Source organism: Ruditapes philippinarum, unplaced genomic scaffold (assembly GCF_026571515.1).
Source record: "Ruditapes philippinarum isolate M1 unplaced genomic scaffold, ASM2657151v2 ctg5049_1_1_1_1, whole genome shotgun sequence".
NCBI lineage: Eukaryota > Metazoa > Mollusca > Bivalvia > Venerida > Veneridae > Ruditapes > Ruditapes philippinarum.
Genome location: NW_026865345.1, coordinates 21,055 through 46,694, shown reverse-complemented (window position 1 = coordinate 46,694; position 25,640 = coordinate 21,055). Strand labels below are relative to the sequence as shown.

Here is a 25,640-nt window from a genome sequence, read left to right as displayed (position 1 = left end):
GCACTAGACCGTCTGCTAAGCGGTGCAGTGGAAACATTAGTCCAGCAGCCAAAATACTTGAGGGGATTGGCGACAATCTTGAACTCAGAGATGGTATTCTCTATAGATACAGTCGTACAAAAGGTCAACAGTAATAAAAACAGGGTTAATATTACCAGAAAGCAATCAGAGAAGAAGTGTTTCAAAAGCCTTACATGATGACGGCCTAGGACACCAGGGTCGGGACAGAACAATTTTCCTCTTTTTCAAACAGAGGTTCTTTTGGTCTGGAATGGACTCTTACATCGAAGAAAAGGTCAACAAGTTCGTCCACGTTGCATCGCTAGAAAGTCACAGCCATCTATAGGGCCCCCCTTTGTGAATCTTTGTCAGGGGCAAAACCCATGGAAACTCCAATATTGGGGGGTTTCGACTTCCTCAAGGGCCCTTGGGGGTTCCAAAAGGGGGGGTTTTGGGGCATTAAACTTGGTGAAAAACAAAAATCAACCCTTTAAACCCGATACGCCCCGGGGGCCTTTCCCTACCCAAAAATCAAACAGCCCAACGACTGCAAGAGTTTCTATTTCGATCAATTTATAATCCCCTAATGGATTTCCTTAAAAATACACAGCGATCAAGGTGGGCCCAAATTTTGAAAACTGGACTTCAAGCTTTGGAAAAAGGGAAAACGGGGCCAAAACTCGAACCACGGGCCCTATCCGCTATGGGGGAACGGTAAAGACGGAAAAATTCAATCAGACCCTGTTTGAAAATGGCCTTTTGGGAACATTGGAAGGAGGCAAATTAAAAGTGATGGAAACTTATGTCGCCCTCTGGTAACACGCTTACAAAAGCGGTCAGGGCGATACATAACAGGTACTGGATCTCCCCCATAAATTTCCTTATATGTTTTGGGGAAGACATCCTAAGTTGGCTTATAGATCTCTATTGGACTAAACTTTTGACGAAAATAACAGTCGAAATCAAGAAATAATAACGTGTCAAAAAGGGCTCAAAGACGGTTAACAATTATTCATATGCAAAAGGGCAAAGAAGCTGGCAGAAGATACAGCCATGAAAAACAAAAGAATTATATGAAGAAGATCAAAGAGGGCATTAGCAAATTTAAACCAGGGAAGATATTTGTTCTACCATGAAAATGTCCCATCAGAGGTTTAAACATAAAGATTGGCGGACCCAAATTAGTGAAAAAAAAACCATATAAAATCCCATTTTTTAGAAAAAACAAACCAAAAGAAAGAATTAGCCCCAAAGTTAAATAAATGTGTCATCCCAAAAAAAAAAAGAAATTTTCCAACCAACAAAAGAAAACTAAAACCTGCATAGAAAAACCTTCTACTTCCCAATATAAAACAACAGTAACAAGTACAACAGCAAAGCGAAAGTACTGGAAAAACTTATATCATTACCACAGAGAAAAGGCTAGATGAATAGCGGCATAGTGTTCGCTAAATACAGAATGTCGTCCACAAACTCCGCAGAGACCCGAAGCGACAGAAAGGGGGTACCAAAGTGGCAAATCTAGGCGGCGAGTGGAGAGACCATAACAGTGTTTACCGTAAAAATGTTTATACATAGACAGAAGTTAATGTTTAAAGACTGGAAAAACATGAAATTGATCAATTCATTGAAATTATATTTTACCCTTACCTCATATTAAGTGGCGTCGGAAATGAAAGTATGATTACTTACCTGTTACAGCATTCAAACTGTGTAGACTTTGAATTATTGCATTCAAAGGATAAGAAATTGAAAGGATAAGAAATTTGAATACTTACCATGTATGTATCTTGTATATATTGTCTGAAAGGAAGCATGTAACATATTGTGAAACTATATACTTACCTCAAAGGATACATAACTATGTTGACAGATGTAAACGATTATATATGCAACCAATATACTTACCGTGTGTGAGATCCCCAAGGGATTCCATACTTACAATTCTTGAAGGAGATTTGATACTTTTTACCTTCTGAAAGCTCTCCAGATGGGCAAAGAATGGAATTCTAAAATCCTGTAATGCGCGTATTGATTTATTACTCACTATAAGTGGGATGGAAATATATTAAAATGTATGTAGCTATATTATATACATGATACTTAATAATACAATTATTTATTTCAGGTGGACGTTTAATTGTCATTGGGGTTATATGTATAAACTATGTTTGATAACATGTATGTTTTTGTATACTTTTAAATGTTTTATTCTGTTTCAGATACATAACGAAATATACAAATAGTCATAATTTAACATAATATTGGGCAATCAAATAGTAAAATCTGAACACGCAATTATAGAGATAAGTAGCTGTGTAGGGGCGTAGTGGTTAGTCGTAGACAGCTGTATTAGATATTGGTAGTCGTACACCTGTATTAGCTATTTACCAATATTTATCCCTCTTACACCAGTAATCTATCTAACGTATTGATTTTCCCCGCACGAGCATATTAACCAATCACATTCGATCAAGTGATATCCGCCATACTTTGAAAATGTAAACAAGCCATTTTTGTGCTGAAACATTAAATATCCATTTTGTAGTTATATATAAATATATCTACAGGTAATCATGTGTATTTGAAACTATAATATGTAATGTTTGTCGTGCATTGCTTTGATATTATGAATATGTATTGCTAATCCCCTATTTTGACATTGTATTTATATTGTTTTGTTTATGTCATGTATTACAGGAGCGTATTTTTCCATGTTTCCATGACAATATTAAACCCATTGAAAATCTGTCGACCCATGTTGTCATTATATCCCCGAATGAGTGGCCCGGCGACACATGCGTGATTTTATTTCTGGTTTTCGGTGTAAACGGCCATCGGTGATAGAAAGCAAACTCAAACGGGGTTGGATCGGTGATAAAAATGCTGAAATACTATCGGTTTTTATCGTTTGTAAATCGGAGCTAAATCGGGCGTAAAGCTGATAAATCGGTGTTTGATAGCTAGTCATCGGTGGTTAAACACTTTCCGTCAGATATGGCCGGTGATTCATATTTGGTTATCTTTGTCCGATCGGCGATATCGGTGATTAAGAGCTTGCATATCTCGTGATATAGGTTGCTGTCGGTTATTTGTAAAATATTTCCACCGATCGAGAATTTTAAACATTATTAAAAATCCTAATTTTTCACCGATAAAACTTATCTTTCCCCAATAGCAGTTGATAGGTGGAAAACAAGTGACCAATAGGTGATATCGGTGTTAAATACGTTGTCATCGGTCCACTCCATAATTTGGCTAAAAAAAACTACCGATCAATCACCGAAGGGGCCAGTCGTTATTTCCTTGAGCAAGAAACTTTACACTCTTTGTTCAGTACGTACTAGTTGGTTCCAGGAAAGGATTCGAAAGTGTGTCTATAAGCTAATAGCTTCCTACACAATCGAACTAAAATAAATTCTGTATAAACCAATCACCGATGGCTCTGTGTAACTGGGGTGTTACATTTTTTCTATATCAACTGATATTCCAATGATATATGTGGGAACTCACTATTAATTTCAACTTAGACGAGAAAGTTATGCACACGCACGCACGTACACACGCACGCACGCACAAATACACACACATAAAACAAAAAAAGCATTCTATACTAAATGTCAAGGCATTGTCCACTTTTTTGCAGTCTATCATTTAACTTTGTCATAGAAAAGGCCGCAACTGGAAAGTAAACTATATAAGGGAGCAGGAACTTGAAACAAGAGCATATGCTATTTGACAAATTAAATCATTTATTTCTCTTACTTGTAATAAAATCGGATCAACCAGAGAAAAAGAAACATTTAATTGTTCATGTTGCGTAAATTGAGCAAGTAGAACAAGTTTTAAAGATTGTACAATGTTTGCCGTAAAATTAATTTCATACTTATACATGTTTAGAAATCTATAAATAAGTACACTAATTTATAACAAAAAAAGAATTACTTATGGAAAACGAGATTAAACACACCAGCAAATAATGTCATTCATTTGTCACAACATTATAAAATGAAAAGATATATAATGACGAAAAGTTATATATCAAACGTCAATCATTATTTTGAATTGGCGTTACATACATCCTGGGACCCATGAACTTCCACACCAGCTTAGTGATGGAACATCGTAATATTCATCACCATTGTGTTTGACAGCGTTATAGTAGATTTCAGCGATTTTGCGACAAAATCCTCTCATCCAAAACGATTCCCTTTGGCAGCGAGATAGGAGATTATTGTAAAATCTCCTATCACATACAGATCGTGACACTCCTGATCCATAGCCCTTAAAAAATAAATAGTCTTTGTAACAAAATACCATTTCTAAACTGGCGGAAAAAAGTTATTTCTTAGTCTGAATACCCAAGTTATTTACTTAGAGGCATTTATTGATAAAATATTGGTTTAAGCTTATGTGTTATAGTACACGACACTTATATATGTCACCCCAAAGTCGTTATTTATCGTTACAGTATGATTTTATGTAGTTATGAAAACACAACAACAATAACAGTTATATAGATATGAAATCAAAAAGCATTTATGTAAAACAAAAGACAAGAAAGAAACTTACACATGCATAGCAAACATCATGTCGGTTACAGGCAGACCTGAATGCTCCTTTATAGAAGAATGGTAGGTCACCAGGAATACTGCAACCGTCTGTCTTGCCGTAAGTATTACATGGTGATACCTCTCCAATCACTAAGGACAGGAGTACCATGATTGTGAGCGAAAGAACAGACATATTTTAGGTTCTTGAAACTAGAAAATGAAACATATGTTAATAAGAAATGTATATAATGATTTGGAAATAACCAGTTTTGCAAATGAACGTTTGAGAAGAAAAGTATTTTGTTCTGTTAGGATTATGTATTTTGATCACATTTATGCATTTCCTTTTTTTATTCCACACGGATACTAATACGAAAGTTCCGTTTGCCTTTTGAGGAAGAAAAAAGAATAGCAAATATGAAGATTGTCGCTCCTTGGATACATAAAAACAATACCAGACTAGTGTGTGATCTGTATTCGATGTCTTTTCATTATTCCATGTTTTCAATTAACAAAACAAATATCGTACCTTTTCTTCATTTTACTCATACTATAGTCAAATCCAACGAAAAACTTTTATAGTATTTCATAAATAAAGTTATTTTTTTTCGTATATGTTTTGAGCGTTTACGAACTTTTAACATGATAAAAGTTTACCTGTGTCAGTGCTCCGAATCCTATCGTCTGTCCCTTTGTTTCATTTGCAACGATCTTTATAGATTTGTACTAGGAAGTTTATGTCATCTATGCATCACATGTGCTATCATTACAGCGTGTATGATTTATTTTTGCAAACTATCAGCTAAACCCTTTTCAGCATTTTTTTACTTTTACAATATATTTTCATATGCATAAAAAAGTAAAAGGTCATTTCAAATATTCAAATATTAAGCCTATTGAACGCATTGTGCACATTTTGTTGTTGAAAATCATTAAGTTGCAAACAAAAAAAATCATGCCGATAGAATGTTAAATAATGTCTTTTAATTTATACAGTTATTTATACAAATAATATGCTAATATCACATCAGTCCTTATTCTCCTGTGCATCAGTCGAATGTTTCACTATTCACTTTCTTGGGAGTGTCTATGGGTGTAATCAGACCTATGAATGTTTCGCAAAGTATTACACACATGTATTCTAGTTTATGGCATCAACTGAATTCCTTCCCGAATATTCTTTGTCTGAACATTTCATAAAAAGACGTTATCCCATACTTATATCCGTTTTGCTATCCATATATTGCCAAAATTATTACTTATTTCAATGTGTGTGCTTCCAAAAATGAAGAAAGGCAAAGGTCAGCAAAGACTTGAAACATTTAATTTCAATGTTTAGAAAGAATATTGCACAACGACTGGCACAATTATAGGAAGGTTTTGTTAAATTTGCTTTCCGAAACTAAGTCAAGTTATTATTCCTGATTCCGAATATCAATCCTTATTAATTAAATTATGTAAATTTACAGCATACTACGATTACTTGTAATGTATCTTTTAACAAATCGATCATTTTCTATATATAATTACCGTAAGTAATGTTCCATTGAGGGATTAAAGAACACGAGAAGGATGAGTGTTGCTGAATGTTGAAAATTTAACATAGTTCAAAATTGATTGTCATTCAGCAAAAAAAAAAACAAAAAAAAACACACTTTGGCCATTCTGGCAATGTTTTTTGTGTTGCAACGACAATAATGTGAGATACAATTTCAAGCAAGTAAACAAATTGTACAATAATGTTATTCCCAATCTGTAGAGATTAATAATAAGATAATGTGTGTTTTAATAATGGGTTATATCTAACGTTCACAATGAAAATTTACTTTTGGAGCGATTGTGTAACAATTGGTAGACAAATTCTACTATGCCAAACTAGCGTAACTCTTTCTTCGCGTCATACAATAAAGTTGTTTTACGACCAAGCCGTTAAGACGAAACGATTTTCGGCTAAAATGCGCAAACACTTAGAAAATAGTTCCGTATATATTTAGTAAAAATATAATAAATCCGTGTGTCCATGCAGCATTTAAGAGATTTAATTATACATTAATTATACATTCCTTTATGAATCATGTAATTGAAAATTTTAGTGACCAATAAAAATTTTGCTGGGTGCGGAAAATATATTTTCTGCCGCTACAATGTTAAAAGTAACTTAGAGTTGACAAGGTTGGGGGGCAATGCGTGACCAAAAACGTCCACGCAAGTGTATGTGGATATTTTTGTGGCATAACATAAAAGCATGTTTAATTGATTGACTCAATCTGTTCACCACTCTCATATTTAATCCCTGACTTGCTTATATTTTAATGAATAATTATGAGTTGCTATACAAAAACTGCTTCCCTTTTTACTGGCATTTGAATAATTCATTGAAAAACATTTTTTTCTATTTTTTGACTGTCTTTTTTTCTTAATGGACCTTTAAGATACTATATATACTGCATTGTCTAAGGCAGTTTATCATATCTGCAGACAAAATTGTGGTTAAATGTTGTTTAGTGTTTGAAATTATTTTTGTCCAATAGGATTGCAGTATTTCAAATGTATCGTAACACATTTACTTTGGTAAATCGGCAAATGTTAAACAGTGTAGTAAATCGACTGTTAATAAAAATAATTTCAAACACTAAACCGGTTAAAATGTATTACTACGTATTTACAAAAAGCCGCGCGACCAATTTAATTTTGTAAATACGTACTAATAAACCTTCACCTAAACTAATTGCTTGTTTAAATACTGATAAATTTTGTATGATCTCTTATATATAAGACGTAATTTTCAGTTAACTTCAGTCATGTTACTGTTTGGTAACAGTAAGGGTACAGATGGTATAATTCAGTTTGGATTAAAAGAATTTTCTTCATATATATTTATATTACGGAACAGTATATGTGAATACTATACATGTTTTAAAAGGGAGTCATTTAAATGTCGCAATACACGGTAGAGCACTCAGCTCAGAGGGAACCTAATTTATGGCAGCAGGCAAACGGGCTTCGAAAACGTTATAAGAAACTCCATTATGTTACATAATGTTAATGCGTTTTATATGATATTTTTTATCTATGTTTGTTTAAAATTAAGAATCTTTATCTCATTAATTTCAGTATCTCATTTTTAAATATGCTTTATTATTATTATAAATGTATAAAAAAATTTAACAGGTCAAAGTCAAACAGTTTATTGGCATAAACATTTTACACGACCATCGTTTATCTCATTTTTATTCAACTTTTAATATTTTATTTCATGACTTACTGTTTGACAAAATAATGTATGATAACACATATGAACTTAAGGATATTGTATTTTTCATTAACATGTTAATTTAACAACTTCCATCTTAGCTATCTTTTAAAATTCGTAGGATAGAAAATTCGTTTTTTTTTGCAGCATTCAGACAGCACCAATGTTAACTTCTTTTCAAATTGAAATTTTGCTTATTTGTATTAATTCCCTTCAATAAACTTTTTCTATATCCATTTCTTTTTTTGTTTTGCAATATTGATCTCTATTGAACTGTATGGCAAATAACCGTAGCATCGCTGACAATTCATCGAACTTTAGAAAGACATTGATATAAAGGCATACGTACATCTACTTAACATTATAAAATTTAAGATTATCGAGAGAACATTGATAAAAACAAACCGTTTTTTCATGATAAGAAAACGCCATTCTCCAGTCGCCGATAGGAGGCGCTTCGACGTCAACTTAACGCTCTTTATTGACAAAATAATGGTGCGGAAGTAAAGCTTTCATATCTGCATATTTGCATACCAAAAATCATGATGATATGAGATTTTGTCAAATTTCTGTCGGAAAGTAGCAAGCTACCTTAAAGGCACATTATGCCTTAGAAGTTAGGAACAAAGGGTTTTTTTACGTCACATGAATTTATAATGTTTAAATGATGGCTTTAGAGAATGTTAAATGTTTGTTAACTGAAAAAGGTACGACAAAATATAAACAAATTAGCATTTTGACTTCCACACAAAATACTTATTCACTATAACTTTTCTTATTGCCAAAAAGCAACAGATGAAAAAGATGGCTCCCGTAATTGGCCAATGCTAGATATCCTCAATGCATTTTACACCATTTTTACTTAATTGAATCATTAGTTGTTTTTTTATCTTACTTTACTTTTTCATTTATTGCTTTACTTAAATTAAAATTAATTAATTAATCTATTTATTTTTTGTTGTTTATTTCTTTTTTTGTATTTTCATACTCAGAAAGTTAAAGCATGCGATTTCTATAAGAAATCTTTTTGGGGACAGATTAAAATTATTAATTTTATGCATGGCGTGTAATCTTTGAATCCCGGGATGGTGCTAAATTCAAAGCAAGTGTTTTATAGAAAGAAATTAATTTTTAGTTACTTAAAGTACTGAAGTTTAAATATGTTTAATAAATTTAATATAAATGTTAGGCTTTTATGAAAGTTTGAAATTCATGGGGTGGGGGGGGGGAGAGATTACGAGACTTTGCATAGTAATACAAACGAGTAATGTCGACTTCTGAGCCTCGGTAAGTTCATTATCCTTATAAATTTAGGTTAGAAAAGTTTCCTAAATCGAAACTAGACCTTGCCTGTCATATGCACGGTCACTTTCTTCAAATATCAATACCAAATGCATTGTCCTACGTTTTAAAGTTTTCGAGAACATAGTTTGTATTGTGTGAAAATTGCAAATGCAGGTTTAGTAATCCACACGAGACGGTATAATGGTGTACCAAAATAAATAAAGATTTCTTCCTTCATTAGAACCACGAAATCAACGATAATATAATATTGACATCTTTTATCGTAGAAGGCCATATTAAATGAGTAAAAACGTATAATAAGTAAAACAAGCAATGTCTGAATAGTAAGTCTCACGAAAACAAAATACATTGTAGTAAGTTTCACGCATGGTTTCTAAAATTTACATATACATTGAAATAAAAAAATATGTAATTGTAAAGAGTTAAAAAAATCTTATTTTAATTCATGATCAAATGTTTTCTTTTATTTCGAAATAACGAATGCCTTATCAGTTGTTTTTATAACATAATTATGTAATTAACGGTACATGTTTAAGGAATTATGCCATACATTTCCTTCATTTCTACGTTAAGTTTACGCCACAAACAATTTATTTTAGTCCATAAGCTTTTATATTTACATTTAGATTTTGTTCTCCAACTTATCAGAAGTAAAAACAATTAAACAGAAAGGTGTGTAATTATTGAAATCCAAAAATGATCGACTTTAGTGCCTTTAAAAATTTAAAATTGTGTCTACAATAAAGACATATTGTGTTTTATGTCTTTGTCTGTAAAATAACAAAGTTGTTATTCAGTTTACAATTCCTTAATTATACTTAAAATATTTACATTGTTTTCAAGATAGATTGCAACTACATTGCAAAACTTCTGGAAAAGGTCAGAGTTATCGGCGCATGAGAGAAACCACACTGGTTATGCCGCCCTGCAAGTGCAAAGACAATGTAACCCGACATAATTGAGCCGCACCATGACAAAACCAACATAATGGGTTTGCGACCAGCATTTTGTGATGTTGCACGTGTTTTCGTCTGCAATTGTGGAAGCAGTGTCGCCGTTGAGGTCACCATAAAAAAACATGACACGATTGCATAAATATGTGACACCTGTAACATGGGCATTTACACAATAAAACAATTTAAATACTACGCGGCTATGCAAGGAGGTGGCTATAGGTATTCCCATTTGGGCATAACCACGTGGTCTTTAAATTATTTCTTCCGGTGAATGTTGCAGGTATCTCTTGTTTATGCTGCCGGCCAATGTAAATTCCTGGTAAACGAGCATCTCAATGGTGAATCTGCTTCCACAACTGCAGACGAACTGCTTTTATTTCATGTGTTTATGACAACTGCAGCATCACAAAATATATAATTATTCTATATAGAGCTATAAAACTTATTTTAGAATCATTTTAAGTAATCAGCGGCATTTGACTGCAAACAAGTCTATTCTATTCTGTCAATTTGTCAAAATAAGTTTATGCCTCCAAAAGGAACAAGTTTACTCTTATGTCGATGGCTATAAATACTGGCAAATCATATGATAACACCATTCATTCATGTCTAAGTTACCGAACAAATATCTGTGTCGGGTTTTGTTGGCTTTGCCGTAAAACAGTTTCCCGCAGCACTTGCACTGGGCATTACCAATTTTTCTCTCATTCCGTAACCGGACTGACTTTTTGACCCTTTTCTTCATGCTTTGCACATATAATAGAAAACAATATAAAATATGTTAACATTATTGTAGGAATTCAAAACCTAAAAATAAACCCGTCAACTTCGTTATTTTAAAGAAACTGAAATAAAAAACAAATTGACTTCATTGACTGTTATTTGTAAACTTAAAGCTGCCAAAGTCGTGTTCGTTAACATCACACCAGGTTTCATTTCAATTATGTTTTTATAATGAGCAATCCGTCCAAAGAACAAACCTATTTCAAGAGTTTTCAAAGAAGAAAATGTTTATCATCAATTAAAATGAGATTTTTTAACTCTTTACAAATACATATTTATTTCATATCAATGTATATGTAAATATTAGAAACCATGCGTGGATCTTACTAATTTTTTTCGTGTGACTTACTATCCAGAAATTGCTCGTTTTATTTACTTTACATCTGCAAAGAACCTTTTTTACTTTACATATCCTCCAGCAACATTTTATATGGCCTCCTACGATAAAATATGTCAATATTATCGTTGATTTTGTGGTTTTAATGAAGGGAAAAGCTTATTTTCTTTCATTTTGGTACACCATTATACCGTCTCGTGTGGATTACTAAAGCTGCATTGCAATCTTAAAACAATTCAAACACTGTTCTCGAAAACTAGAAAACGTTGGACAGTGCACTTGGTATTGTTATTTGAAGAAAGTGACCGTGCATATGATAGGCAAGGTCTAGTTTGGATTAAGGAAACCTTTCTCACCTAAATTTATAAAGAATAATGAACTTGCCGAGTCTCAGAAGTCGCCATTACTCGTTTGTATTACTATATTAAGTCACATGATTCCCCTCCGTCAATTTGTTGGAGAAAAAAATAAATAAAATAATATTGTACCCATAACGAAGTTTCAAATGGAAAGTTAAGAAATATATTTTTGATTTATTATTTCACATAAATGGTGTGGTCTGATTGGTTATTTATCTCGTGGCCACGACTTAGCTATCTCGTGGCCACGACTTAGTAACTCGTGGCCACGACATAGTATTTCGTGGCCACGACTTAGCTATCTCGTGGCCACGACTTAGTAACTCGTGACCACGACAAAGTATCTCGCCGCCACGACTTAGCTTTCTCGTGGCCACGACTTATTAACTCGTGGCCACGACATAGTATCTCGTGGCCACGACTTAGCTATCTCGTGGCCACGACTTAATTAGTAACTCGTGGCCACGACATAGTATCTCGTGGCCACGACTTAATTAGTAACTCGTGGCCACGACATAGTATGTCGTGAACACGACTTAGCTATCTCGTGGCCACAATTTGGTAACTCGTGGCCACGACACAGTATCTCGTTTTTATCACCTTTGTGCCACCGTAGTTTTGTTTAAGATCTTTAAGTGTTTAAGTATTGGTATGGTAAATAAGTGTGGTAACAATCAGAATCACCTAAGATAAGGAGTTATACAACATAATCAGGTATTTATAAACCTTTAGTTACATTTATGCAGAAACAGGTTATATATCAAACTTTCAATGGAAGCAAATTAAAATTTGTAACAAGAGATCATTGTTATATTTTCACATCCATGCATTTGTTTTTTCTGATTATTGTTTTAAATGTAAACATGTGTAATTTTTAAAACGGAAATTATTCAATGATTCCATATAATGATTGTGTATGTAATATAGATAGAATATTAGTAGATCTTTTTCATTTCCTGCATAATAAATCAATTTAATATAATAGCTAGGATACAATCAGTGGTTTTGTACAGCTGAACATCATTATCATTTATTATTTAACATGTATGTGTTGTGTTTTCCATGGAACAAGCTAAAATTTCATTTTGCATTATACATACACTGCAGGCTCGGACTTGAGTGCTGAATGTGAGATGCCAGGTGTTTAATGATATGCAGTATTAATCTTGAAAAGGTATATTCTTAAATTTAAATACTTAACTATTCGAAAAAAATACATAACCAGTAATAAAAATTGTCGCAAATAAAGCAGTTAATTAATTATTATACAGAGCAATTCTAAAAGATTTGTGCACTGAAATAAGATTCTACATTGCTTTAGTATTTCTGAATATTACTTGGAAGAAACTGTTACACTAGGACTGGAATTCTTATGACAAGAACTCCCGACACGTTATCATAAGAACTCTATCCTTTGTGTTACAGTTCCTCCCCCGTAAATATGCATAAGCATGGTTAATATCTAATAATTAATACTGTTAAAACATTTAATTTGATGTTATTAAAAGATATGAAATATAACTGCATATATGCAATAAAACATAAATCAATCCTCAATCTTTAATTATTTATGAATTTTATCTTTAAAGGTGAGCACAATCACCTGAAGTTCTAGGAAACACATGCCACATGAAGTTCTAGGAAACACAGGCCACAAGAAGTTCTAGGAAACACAGGCCACATGAAGTTTTAGGAAACACAGACAGGACTGAAACAGACATTGATGATCGAAATAGTAATTGAATAATCAGGGACATTTGAAACAAATTAATGATTTAAACAGTTTCTCGCTGACAGACTTAGAGCATAATAATTAAAAAAAACTAGCTGCTGCTAAAAAAAACTGTATGTGTTACAGTGAATGTATGGTGTTTTATTCTGTATATGCACTAAATGATATGTATCAAATTTTGTGAAAGAAAATTTAATGTGATACATTATTGATATTTTTATCGAGAAATGTGAGATCATGTTAAACTTATAACATTTTCGCCCCAAAATTCCTGCCCTTAATTCCGTCTACGAATTCCGATAATTCTAATCCAAAATTCTGCTTCAAAATTCACCTCAACTTATTTGGATGATTCGTTCCGATTCCGCCCTATTTTTGCCTGGAATCCCCCCATATATGTGCCAAAAGCAAATGGTTTAACACTTGTATATTCAGGTTAGAATTTAAATTTCTAGGCGGAATCTGCCATTGAATTCAGCCGCATTTCCTTGCAGAAAATTTTGTACAGGAGATCACGTACAGCTCTGATAAAACGCAACTGACCAGCATTTTCCAACCATGTATGCATGACTAATTTACTATCTGGTCATTCCGACAGATCAAGCTGTTTCATGTGATTAATTATTTTGGGAAGAGATAACATTATGGATTTTATATGCAGAATTTTCTAGAAGGACATTGCAATTATTTTGTACAAATATTTGTAATGAATTTTAAAATCTATATATTTTTAAGTTATTTGATAGCTCAAATCATAGTCGATTTTCTCTAGCTTTTAAATATCTAACATACTCTAAATCCGTTAAATTCCAGGTGAGAACTTGCCTAGTGGTTAAGGTGTCTGCTAATCAATACCACGGTGCATATCCATATCGGTACCCTCTTTGCGAAATCTACTGAAACGGTACCCTATTTGCACATGCACAGGTCATTCTCTGCTAAAAACAAACCAGCGATGGATAACAATCCAGTAAAATTTCATTGTAATATGGAAAGAAGGGATGACACTTAGAAAACATGTATACCACGGAACACTAGCATGTTTTATTTATGTGCTGATTTGTCATGTGCCCGTTTTTCATGTACTGCAACTTCACAATAAGCTACAAAAAATCAACAAGTCTTGCCTCGTCCATCACCTCGACATACTTTCCGGGCTGCAATGAACCTGTGGCTTGATTATATATGCATCATAGATATTTAATATATACATTTACATATCATCTTCGGAAAAATGACAATATATTGTCAAAAATAAATGTAAAATTCATAAAAACATCCTACTTTCGGTTTTGCAGCGGCACGGGCTACCTCTCTTCATTTGAATTTTTATATCACAGGTACCCTCTCATTTTTAATACATAATTACCCTCAAAGCACGACATATCTTTAGAAACAAACAAAATGTCTCTTTGCAACTTTATTGTCAATGTTAAGCATTTATTTTTATAACGATGTAATTAAAACCCAATTTGTCAGTTTTATGCAATGTTTTCGCAGGCTAGATGTAGTTGATTGAATTAATCTCGGCGAATCATCATCGATGAGGTTTTGAATGCGACATTTTGTGCTATGCCGAAATGAATAATTCCAGATGGCCATCCGCCGGCAGCTATCGTCTCAACACCCGGGGTTGCATACTGATCATTGAGATTAACGAGGAAACATTTTCCATGTGAGTAATTACTGCGCAATTATTTGAGGACCATCGGTCATTATCGGAGTCAACGGTGGTAAAAGGCATACCATTGTTGTTATCTCAATTCGCCCATGTATCTGCAATAGAGATTTGTGAAATAGGTTTAGCATAAGCTAAATAAAATTGATCCATGCTGTTCGCTTACAAACCCTATTACAAGTAGAGAAACTGATAGCGAACAGCATGGATCCTGATCAGACTACGCGGAGGCGCAGGCTGATCTGGATCCATGTTGGTCGCAAACGCACTTTGTTGGTTTTGTCATGACGCGGCTCAATTTTATTTTCTTGAAAATAAATATAAAAGTGTCTGGATGTAACATAATTTTATATCATTAGCACAAGGAACCTTTTTTGTGATTATTACTTTTGGAACAGAACTGGTCACGTTTTGTTAGTCAGTGTAAATTTTGCTAGTTTGTTAACGCCATAGGGATAAAATATTTATGATAAAATAGAATTTTAGAAAGATATATAAGATACGTAATTAAAGAGAACTTCTTAACAGAACTGATAAGATAAATAGTCGTACATGTATGTTATATAGATAAGCTCACTTTAGTACTAAATGGTGTTAACGTTCATTCTCCAAAAATATGTAAAAATTTGTGCTACAACTTTGTTCATGTACCATGATATTGTGTTTGATTGTACTATATAAATGTATGTAATATGACTATGTACTGAATGTATACGTCAATAAATTATCTATCTATCTATCTATCTATCTATCTATCTATCTATCTATCTATCTATCTATCTATCTATCTATCTATCTATATCTATCTATCTATCTATCTATCTATCTATCTATCTATCTATCTATCTATCTATCTATATTTAAACAAGTTCTCTAACATTTTTTCACAATGACTTACCGAGCCAAAACGCATGACTTAGATCACCAAAACCATTTTCAAACTCAGAAAAAAGTCTACCACCATCAGTTTGCATGTCACAGTACACGTCTATCATAGTGTTAGTTTACCAGAGAAGTATTTGGATATATTCCACTCGTATTAAGGAGGTCAAATCAATCGGTTCTAACAATTTCAACTATTTTTTAAAATTTCATACTTTTGAAGATACTTGCGAAACTGAAATGGTTGAAAATGAAACCTTGAAAACATTTAACGCTTTCATTAAAATCTTCCCAATAGCTTGGTAAAACTTGTTAACAACTTATGCTACTCAAATAATTTGTCATATCGATCCAATTATGGTTTCCTGAATTGGTTTCTTATGTAAGGTAATGATCAAGGCTACTTCTAGACTAACGTGTTCAGGATAAACAATAAATAATTTCGTTTGTAATATAATTATTAAATCCAAGGACAGAAAATGTAAATTAAAACAGACATTTTTCGTGGTATCTCCATAAATGCCATTTTTACCAATCTTTAAGGTATTGATTGTTATTCATTTCAATTTTATACATTAAATGTTTTTGATCTTGATGAAAATTAACCACGGGGGAGGAAGTGTTACACGAAGGATGGAGTTCTCATGATAACTTGTTCAGAAATTCTTGTGATAAATGTCACGGAGTTCGTCGGAAAACATATGTATATATTACAAAAACACTCGTCAAAAATGGTTATTTTCATCGTTCAAAAATGAGTTTAGGTGCTAAATTAAACTTTAATGATTAAGCTTGTCTAACATCTTGTATTATGTGTCAAAAACTAATTCAAAGGCTATTTTTCGTCGCCTCTTGCTTCAAATCTGGTAGTTTTGAGTAAAATTTCCAAATAACTTGCCTATTCACAAGTTTTGACCTGTTTATTTCTGGTCTTCATACTTGCCATACAAAATTACCTTATTATAATGCAAAATTGCAAACATAAAGCACCGGCTAACAGATTTATATCCGATTTTTCAAATGTCCCGGAGTTCTTGTGATAACTCTGAAGATGTCACAGAGTTCATCAATCCCAACTTCTGATCATTTCCATGAGCATGTTGGTAGTGTTGGTGCATCAGCTTCGTTTTCTTATCTTATAAAAAGTGATCAAGAAAATTGTCTTGACATCGTATTCACTTTCTGTGAGAAAACCCTGCGCACTAATGATCAATGCTGATGCATAGGTAAATTTATATCAGGCGAAACTAGGCCTACCGTTGCGAAATTTAATTCAGGATCAAAATATTTGATTAAAGAGACCCTTAAACTTGTCAAATTGCAGCATACCGAATCCAATGTAGCAGATCAGTATAAACCGGAAGTCAAGGACCGCCGGAGGCAGCTGATACCAGTGATGCTTGATGATAGGAAGGGAAAACGTGCGGTTCTCTACAGGTATACACTTTATATAGATAATAAATTGTATGGTTCAAAATACGGGGTATAGAAAAGTGGGACAATTTGATAATTGTATCATGGAATGTTGGAGGATTGAATTCTTGCAAAGTTGATGAAGAGTTTTAGACTTAGTTCGAAGCATTGATATAATTTTTCTTAACGAAACATAGCAAAAGAATAACGAAGTTTTTTTCCTTAAAAGTATATGACTCAATTTATGTACCTAGACATGAAAGTATTAACTCTAAACGTCGACATGGTGGAATCTGCCTACTATTTAGAGAGCTTTTGAATAATGGTATTTTATTGTTGAATGTGATAACACTGGTTTATGTGGGTCAAACTCAATAAAAATTTTTTATTGGTTTTGAGTACGATTTATTTATATGCTTTGTATATATTCCTCCCAGCAATTCTGTGTATTTTAAGTCTTTAATTGTGAATCACTTGAACAGTATATTCGTTAATATATTGAATATGGAAAAGTATCAGAAATAGGGGTGTGGTGATCGGTCTGATATTTAGAATGTTATCTAACACGCAATTTCTACACAGAGATAAATGTATATCAATTAAGTCAATATATATAATACCACTGAAAACTCACAATAATTGGATGTAAGATGTCTGACTGACATAAGTTATACGTGTAATTTTAATACAATCGATTTTGATCCCTGTTTTGTACATAATGAAAGTTTTCAGTTTTTCCATATCTTATGGTACCTAGCCTCAAGCTCATTTTTTATAAAGTTTGAACAGTCGTTGAATCACATGTATACTCATTTTTTTTTTAAACGAACCTTTTATCAATTTCTTAAAGAACATGTCCTTAATTTCCAAATTGACAATAACTAAGTATTTTACTTACAAAGCTGAATTTTTTTTCAGGATTGTGATTTTACACAATTTATGTAATGAAAACCACAAAAAATATTTAAAACAACAAAAGTAATCATTCTTTCTTTTATTAGAAATTGATTTATGTCATAGAAAGGAATCACATGAATCATACGATAAACGTCTGCTATGCATTATATATTGGTGAAAGAAGTAGAGTTTGTATTGTTTATTATTATTTTTTTTTGTTTATTTATTATTAAAAATCTATGCATCTCTCTTTCTATTTATTATCTGAGTTCAAAAAAAATAAAATTAAAGGCAGTTTTTAACCCAGCTCCTGTTGCACCAAGACAGCGGGGTGTTCTCATAACGTGATCGACCACCTAACCTTACAACAAGATAGTAGTCGAAGGTAACTGCCTGACAAAAACTGGTCGCCTTAACGTTAGGGTTTGAATTGCAGCGATTTTTGATGTTACTGTAGAAAGTGGAGTCGCAGCTACTTCTTGAAATTCCGAACTTTGCGCCCTGTAACATGTAGAAAATGAATTATGTAAGAAGTATATGGTGACAAAATGCATGTCTGCGGGCAAGGTCTATATGTGTCATTAAATATTTCTAACGATATTAACGTATTTCATTTAAATATTTAAATATTTCATTTTGTGCCAAAACTTTTTTTTCAGACTTGCAAATTATGCCCCCGTTTTCTACATCATATCATTTATGACCTGGTATAATTTCTTTTTGTGTAACCCTTGTATTTTAATGTTTATACATGCCAATAACATTGTAAATATGAAATAGACGACCGTTTGATTCCTTTTACAATTTTCTACCTTGATGGTCTACACATGACATTTTACGTGGTACAAAAATTAACATTATGTTTATTAGTTAGCACAGATAAAAACATTCAAGATAAATTAAACAATAATGAAAAGGTGCACATCCCAGACTCGCTTTACAAAACCCTCATGCCGCCCAATTTCCGCAATCACACTGGTTTAGGCAGCTTTCAACATTGAAGAATATTGTACTGAAGTTTATGGCACAAAAGCACCACAATATAAAAAAACACCAACACTAAAATAATAATACGGAGCATCTTTCTTTTTAGCTTTAAAGAAATAGCATCTTGTTTAAAAAAAATCTGTAAATGGAAAGATAAAAAATAGCACATTTGTCTTTTCGACAGCTTTAAAACGAGTCCTCTTGTGTCATGTTGTAAGATGCTAGACTATACCACAGACCTTATCAGCTTGCAATATTCAATAGCTTAAGCAGCTTGATTTAAAAATAGATAAATAAATAAATAATTGAATAAATAAATAAATAAATAAAATAAGAAAAATCATTTTTAATACGTACACATGCATAGCACACGTCGTGCTTGTCGCAGTCTGGTCTGAAGATTTTTGAGTAGAAATAGTTCAGTCCAAAAGGAATGCTACACCCATCCGTATTACCGTAGGTGTAGCATGAATCTACTCTGTCAACAGCAAGAAGTGAGAGTATCAGAACAATTCCGAAACACGTAAAAGCCATCTTTTCTTTGTCCTAAAAAAAACACTCACATATTTAAAAAATCTAACAATTCTGCAATGTTTGAAATGAATTTTAAGATAAAGATTACTTTCTTTTTTAATGCATGTACTTTTATTTGAAGGGATACAAGAGTAAATGTAAAGAAATTTGTGGCGATTGCGCGATGATTTTCGTTACTGTCTTACACCGACTTGGATAAATCTTCCAATGTATCCTGCAGTTGGCCCGACTCAATTGCCTTTATCACATAATCATAACTCAAAAATGGTGATATATTAACTGTTAAACTAGGGAAACATTTTCTTCTTGTTGCTGTAGAGTGACGGCGTAAAAGATTAAATAATGAAATTTATTAATTTACAAATTAATTTTATCTACTGGTAGTTGGTGAAAACTCACATAGTCGAAATATTACGAAGTGAAAAATAAAAAGCAAAATTTATTTATCAAATTTGATCATCGATTTACTTAATACGCGTGTCATTTGTTGCAAAATAATATATCAAAAGTTACTATACTGTAAAGAAAAACCTAAATAATCATCATTTTTCTAATATTTTGATTGTATGAAATAATTTGACAAGCAGAATTAAATTTAAAAACAAATAAAAAAGCGACATTTTGAAGAAATCTGCTGCTTCGTCATAGCTGATCACTGTATATACCGGTATATAATCCTTACATATCACATAATCTAGATAAACCGTGATATAACGTAGTATAAATATATACCGTGGGTAACCGACTTAAATACAACTAATAAGAAGCATATAAAACAAAAACAAAAAAACATATACTTACAATCTTCAATCTTTCTTTTCTTCAGATATATCTGTATCCGACTCTTAATCAGCGCCTGCTTGATTTGTTTTAGTGATCACTCCACTTATATATGTTTTGAAAAAGGAAGTTTTTTTTTCGCTTGTCATGTTATTCAAAATATCTATTATCGCTTCAATACAAAGGTGAATGAATGGAAATTGTAAATATTTTATGGATCTGTTTACCTCACTGTGTTTTATCAGTTACATCGCCCCTGTTTTTATTAGTTGCTGGGTTGTACCGCCTTTTTTAATTTTGTCATTTTGAAATAATTATACATTGTATTTAACGATATCATTATCAAAGACCTAATAAATTGGTTAGTGCCATGAGAACCTGCAATGAACATACTCTTTTGTATTTGTACAATATCTTGTGTCTATAATATATATACATAGATGACTTTTACATATATAGACCTAGTATGTTTAATTTTGTAAGCTTGCTCACATCGGAAAATACAGATAAACTAAAGAATCTTAGTATTTTTAGTATGAAAATAATGCAACATTTTAGAACTTGATTTTTTTAACTAGATAATTTAAATCATGTCTTTTAAATTACCATATTCGAGATATAAGTTATGAAATTTTTGCGTCTTTAATGATTGAATTTTGTAATATTTATTACTTTTCACTTACATATATATACACACAGCTCAATTTTATAGATTAAATGAATATGAATGTGTTCTGTTCTTGGAAATCTCAATTATGTTATGTGATTCTATGTATGCATGCATTAATGTATGTCGCAAGTTTGCTAATGTGTCCCGCTATCGTGGGACTTTTGCATATATTGAAAATAATATAAAAAATCTATGTGCGAGTTTGCCATTGTTTATTTTACACACTTCATATTTAACTCCCAGTAATATTGTTGTCATTACATGTTTTTTTTTATTATTGTTATATTGTTATATATAAGTCACGTGATTAAGTGAGAAAGTCGATAAAAAATATCAGGTTTGAAAAAAATTGATTTATTTGGATTTAAATGATTATAAAATTCAGTTTTGACTTGGAATTTATAAAGTGTTGAAACTGTGAGCTTGGGAAAAAAACGCAATAATTGAATACTTTATATTTAATTCTATATTATTAAATTTTGTGAAATAGAAAGTTGACATCTTTACAATTTGTGAATTTATATTGCAGGGATGATTTACTATGTACAAATCCAAATTAAAATTATGTTCTGTTCATGTTTTTTATTGTTTTTTTTATATACCGATACATGATGATCATGACTAAACAAATTATCAGTCGTCTGCATCTTTAACCAGATCCCTACGGAATGCCGTTAGGGCCATTGCCTATGAATGTGTTGATCTGAAACGCGATAGTCGATAGTACGATGGTGAAAACGCGAAATCACGAAACTACGATGGTGAAAACGCGAAAGCACGATGATGAAAACGCGAAAGTACGATGATGAAAACGCGACAGTACGATACTACGATAATGAAAGCGCGATAAACTATCGTGTTTTCACCATCGTACTGTCGCGTTTTCACCATCGTAGTTTCGTGATTTCGCGTTTTCATCATCGTACTGTCGTGTTTTCATCATCGTACTATCGCGTTTTCACCATCGTACTATCGCGTTTTCTCTATCGTACTATCGCGTTTTCACCATCGTACTGTCGTGTTTTCATCATCGTACTATCGCGTTTTCACCATCGTACTGTCGTGATTTCTTCATCGTACTATCGCGTTTTCATCATCGTACTATCGCGTTTTCACCATCGTAGTTTCGTGATTTCGTGTTTTCACCATCGTAATATCGACTATCGCGTTTCAGATTAACACATTCATAGGCGATGGCCCTAACGGCATTCCGGAATGCCGTTAGGGTCATCGCCTATGAATGGTTTAATCTGAAACGCGATACTCGACAGTACGATGATGAAAACGCGAAATCACGAAACTACGATGGTGAAAACGCGACAGTACGATGGTGAAAACACGATAGTTTATCGCGTTTTCATCATCGTAGTATCGTACTGTCGCGATTTCATCATCGTACTATCGCGTTTTCATCATCGTGCTTTCGCGTTTTCACCATCGTAGTTTCGTGATTTCGCGTTTTCACCATCGTACTATCGACTATCGCGTTTTAGATCAACACATTCATAGGCGATGGCCCTAACGGCATTCCGTAGATCCCCGGAAGTAATGTAGCATCAAGAAATCTTGAAATGTTGTCTGTTCTTATTGGCTAATTTTGTACAAATACGCAGAAATAAAATGCGTCAATGCGAGAATGATGACACCGCAGAAATAAGATACGCAGAAATTTGAACCCATTTATTTCAACAAAAATTGCAGAATATTAAGCCCTCAGAAATAAGTACTTATACGGTATTTTGGGTTCGCGTTATGTGATAATTCCCAATATTATTACTAAATTAATGTTTGATATTCTTGTATATGTTCATAAATTACAAATTAAACATTTCTTATACTGTGTAATGATCTGATTATGCCCATGAACTTTAAATTTTAAGGCGAATAAGATATATCAGCCAGGCACACTTCCTGATCGGGAAACAAGGGGGTTCCCTTTCAAGGCTTCCCGATCAGGCAGCTTGGTCTTTTTACGTAGTTCAAATAGAGAAAATGGCCAGTGCATAACAATTTTCAATCCACTTCAATATGAATATCACCCTTTAATGCAGAAAAGATGCATCTCAAATCCTACCGAATCATTTTCTATTAAAATGTCTAAAATTAAAATAATCTGAAAATGAACTCTGAGGAAACGTTAATTGCTTCCTGATCAGGCATCTAGCAAAATATTCATCATTAAAAGCTCCATTTAAGATACCCTGCTTCCCAATCTGAAAGTACTGGTACAATTATTTTTTTAATAGTACCTTGTTTGCAAATTTTTAGATTAGAAACTGCCAAGCCTGGTCAGTCTTTAAAGAATATGGCACAGAATTCAAACACGACGAGTGGAATATATCTGGTGAAGCTTGTAAACTTGTACGTATCAAAACTTAAGCTATACTTGGCGAGGAACTATACAAAAATCATCATTACAATACAGAAGTTTCATACTGTAAAGATTGTATAGCTCATGTTGAACAACATTGCAAATTGTGTAATTTCTCAAAACAACCATCAGCTCAAATAAGTTAACTGTTTTCTCGAGCTCACATGTAGACGGATGGGGAAACTGGGAGGTTGATATATGAATGTTAATGGTTTTGATTAATATAAATATTTGTTTGGCTATAGATCAAGACTACATGTTTATTTAGTGACTGTGTCATATTTCTGTTTTCTGAAACTTATGCCACTTTAGATTAAGAACATCTTAATAGAATATAAAATAAAATAAATAAATAAAACAAGAACTGTCGAACGACATATATACCCTCCTTTCTAGCCCTTGACTCTTACTATTTGTAATTTTGTTATAGAAATATGCCATAAAAGTGTTCAGTTATGGAAAAAGAAAAATAGTGACCAATACATGACATGAAATTGAATGATACGTCACAATATCGCTAATATTATGCCTGAATGTCTTAATAAGCTTATTTAGTGTCTATCAATTTAAATTACTATGCAAATTATCCGTGTTATACTTCAATAATTACGTGTTACATTTTGGCAGTGATTTAGTTAGGTCAAATAATATATAATTTCTCCATTAGTTCAACTTGTTTTTTACCTTCCTTTTTCTTTCTTGTTTGACTATATATGTACATGTATCATACATATTTTTGCTATAAAATTGTGTCATGTTGACAAATTTCATTGTTAGTGTTAATGTAACAATAAGCCTCATTTTAACGTCACAAAATGAAATATTTCATGTTCGGATACTATATAATTTAAAGTAGAAGCTCTGTGATTCTACCCAAGGTGCTCGCTCGTGCCTGAAAGAGCGCACTGAGCGTCATTCTATTGTCATCATCCAACAGAAAAGCTAGAAAGGGTGGTGGTAGTTTTCACTCCGAATCACGACAGTAAGCCACATTGAATTCACCAGAGCACAATTCCGGGGGCGTACCTGAGCTTATTTTGAGTATACGCCAATTACAGTCCCTTGGGCCAAAGTGTCCTATTTGTATGAAGTCTGACGTGAAGATTGCTTTTATTATTTTTTTTTTAAAAAAGTTATTTACCCGTATGAAAACAAAATATAGTCAGATATACCTCTATTGTTATCAAGATGGTTAACTTGTTTTTTCTTTTTCAATATACCTAGACATGAGATCATCGTCGGAAACCACGGTACACATTTAATACATGTATACGGTAAAATGCCTGGGTCGCCGAAGATGACATGAGATATAATCAAGGAAAATATTGCTATAAAACGTATTTACCATTAGAAAAACAAAACATAGCCATATATCTCTTTTCTAATCAAGATGTTTAAAACAACATTTTTGTTTCATTTTTTCTTATTTCAACATACCTAAACATAAGATATAATCAAGGAAGAAGGAAAATATCATTTTTAAAATGATCTGTATGACCGTAAAACGAACACAACAGGTTAAATGTTTAAGTATAGCATCAAAACCACACCTTAAATTTATTGATACGCGATCACTTAGGTCCATAAAAAATCAATAATTTTAGGACTGCATTATGTTAATATTAGAGAATAATTGTTTTTGACAATTTTTCCTTAATTTTACTCTTTAAAATTTATCCAATATAATTTATTTTAGTTATATTATTACGCAGTTAAAATTAATGCCTTACTAGTCTGGCAGAAATTCAAGTCAAAACCTTAGAAAAAAAATAGCATATATATGGAAGCCTTGGAGGGTCACTTTTGAGTTTCGACTTATAGATTTATTTTACTATTTTCTTATGACTTTTGATTTATGACTTTTGATTTATGACTTTTGATTTATGACTTTTGATTTATGACTTATGGATTTTGTTATTTCCCACGTGCTTGCCATTATAATTATAATTTCCAAGGTAGAATATGGTAGAATATGACAACGATTCAGACGAGGTAAGTTCATTTACCTAAGTTGCCAGGAGACTTAAAACAAAATATGTGGGCTCATATGCAAGAACAGAATGTTATTCTTATATAAGCCTTTTAAATTGATTAAGAAAAGAAAATACTTTGCTTGCATTGCATTGCATTGGGTATCCATTTTTTATTTT

The 25,640-nt window shown here is 32.5% G+C and overlaps 1 protein-coding gene across 1 annotated transcript; it reads right to left on the bottom strand.

Annotated features, from left to right (window-relative positions):
• Window positions 1–3,734: 3,734 nt before the first annotated feature.
• LOC132728688 (uncharacterized) lies at window positions 3,735–5,323 on the bottom strand. The gene is made up of 3 exons (XM_060714369.1): window positions 5,211–5,323; window positions 4,573–4,763; window positions 3,735–4,284 (listed from the first exon to the last, which is right to left on the bottom strand). The coding sequence occupies exons 2-3, from the start codon at window positions 4,744–4,746 to the stop codon at window positions 4,072–4,074; spliced, it is 387 nt and encodes a 128-aa protein (XP_060570352.1). The 5' UTR covers window positions 4,747–4,763; window positions 5,211–5,323; the 3' UTR covers window positions 3,735–4,071.
• Window positions 5,324–25,640: the final 20,317 nt, after the last annotated feature.

What these genes read in the sequence shown, in the direction of transcription:
- LOC132728688 (XM_060714369.1), bottom strand. Translation starts at nt 4,746, where the DNA reads ATGTCTGTTCTTTCGCTCACAATCATGGTACTCCTGTCCTTAGTGATT. An exon ending in ATGATGTTTGCTATGCATGT is followed by an intron (nt 4,285 to 4,572) that starts GTAAGTTTCTTT and finishes TTATTTTTTAAG; the next exon opens with GGCTATGGATCAGGAGTGTC.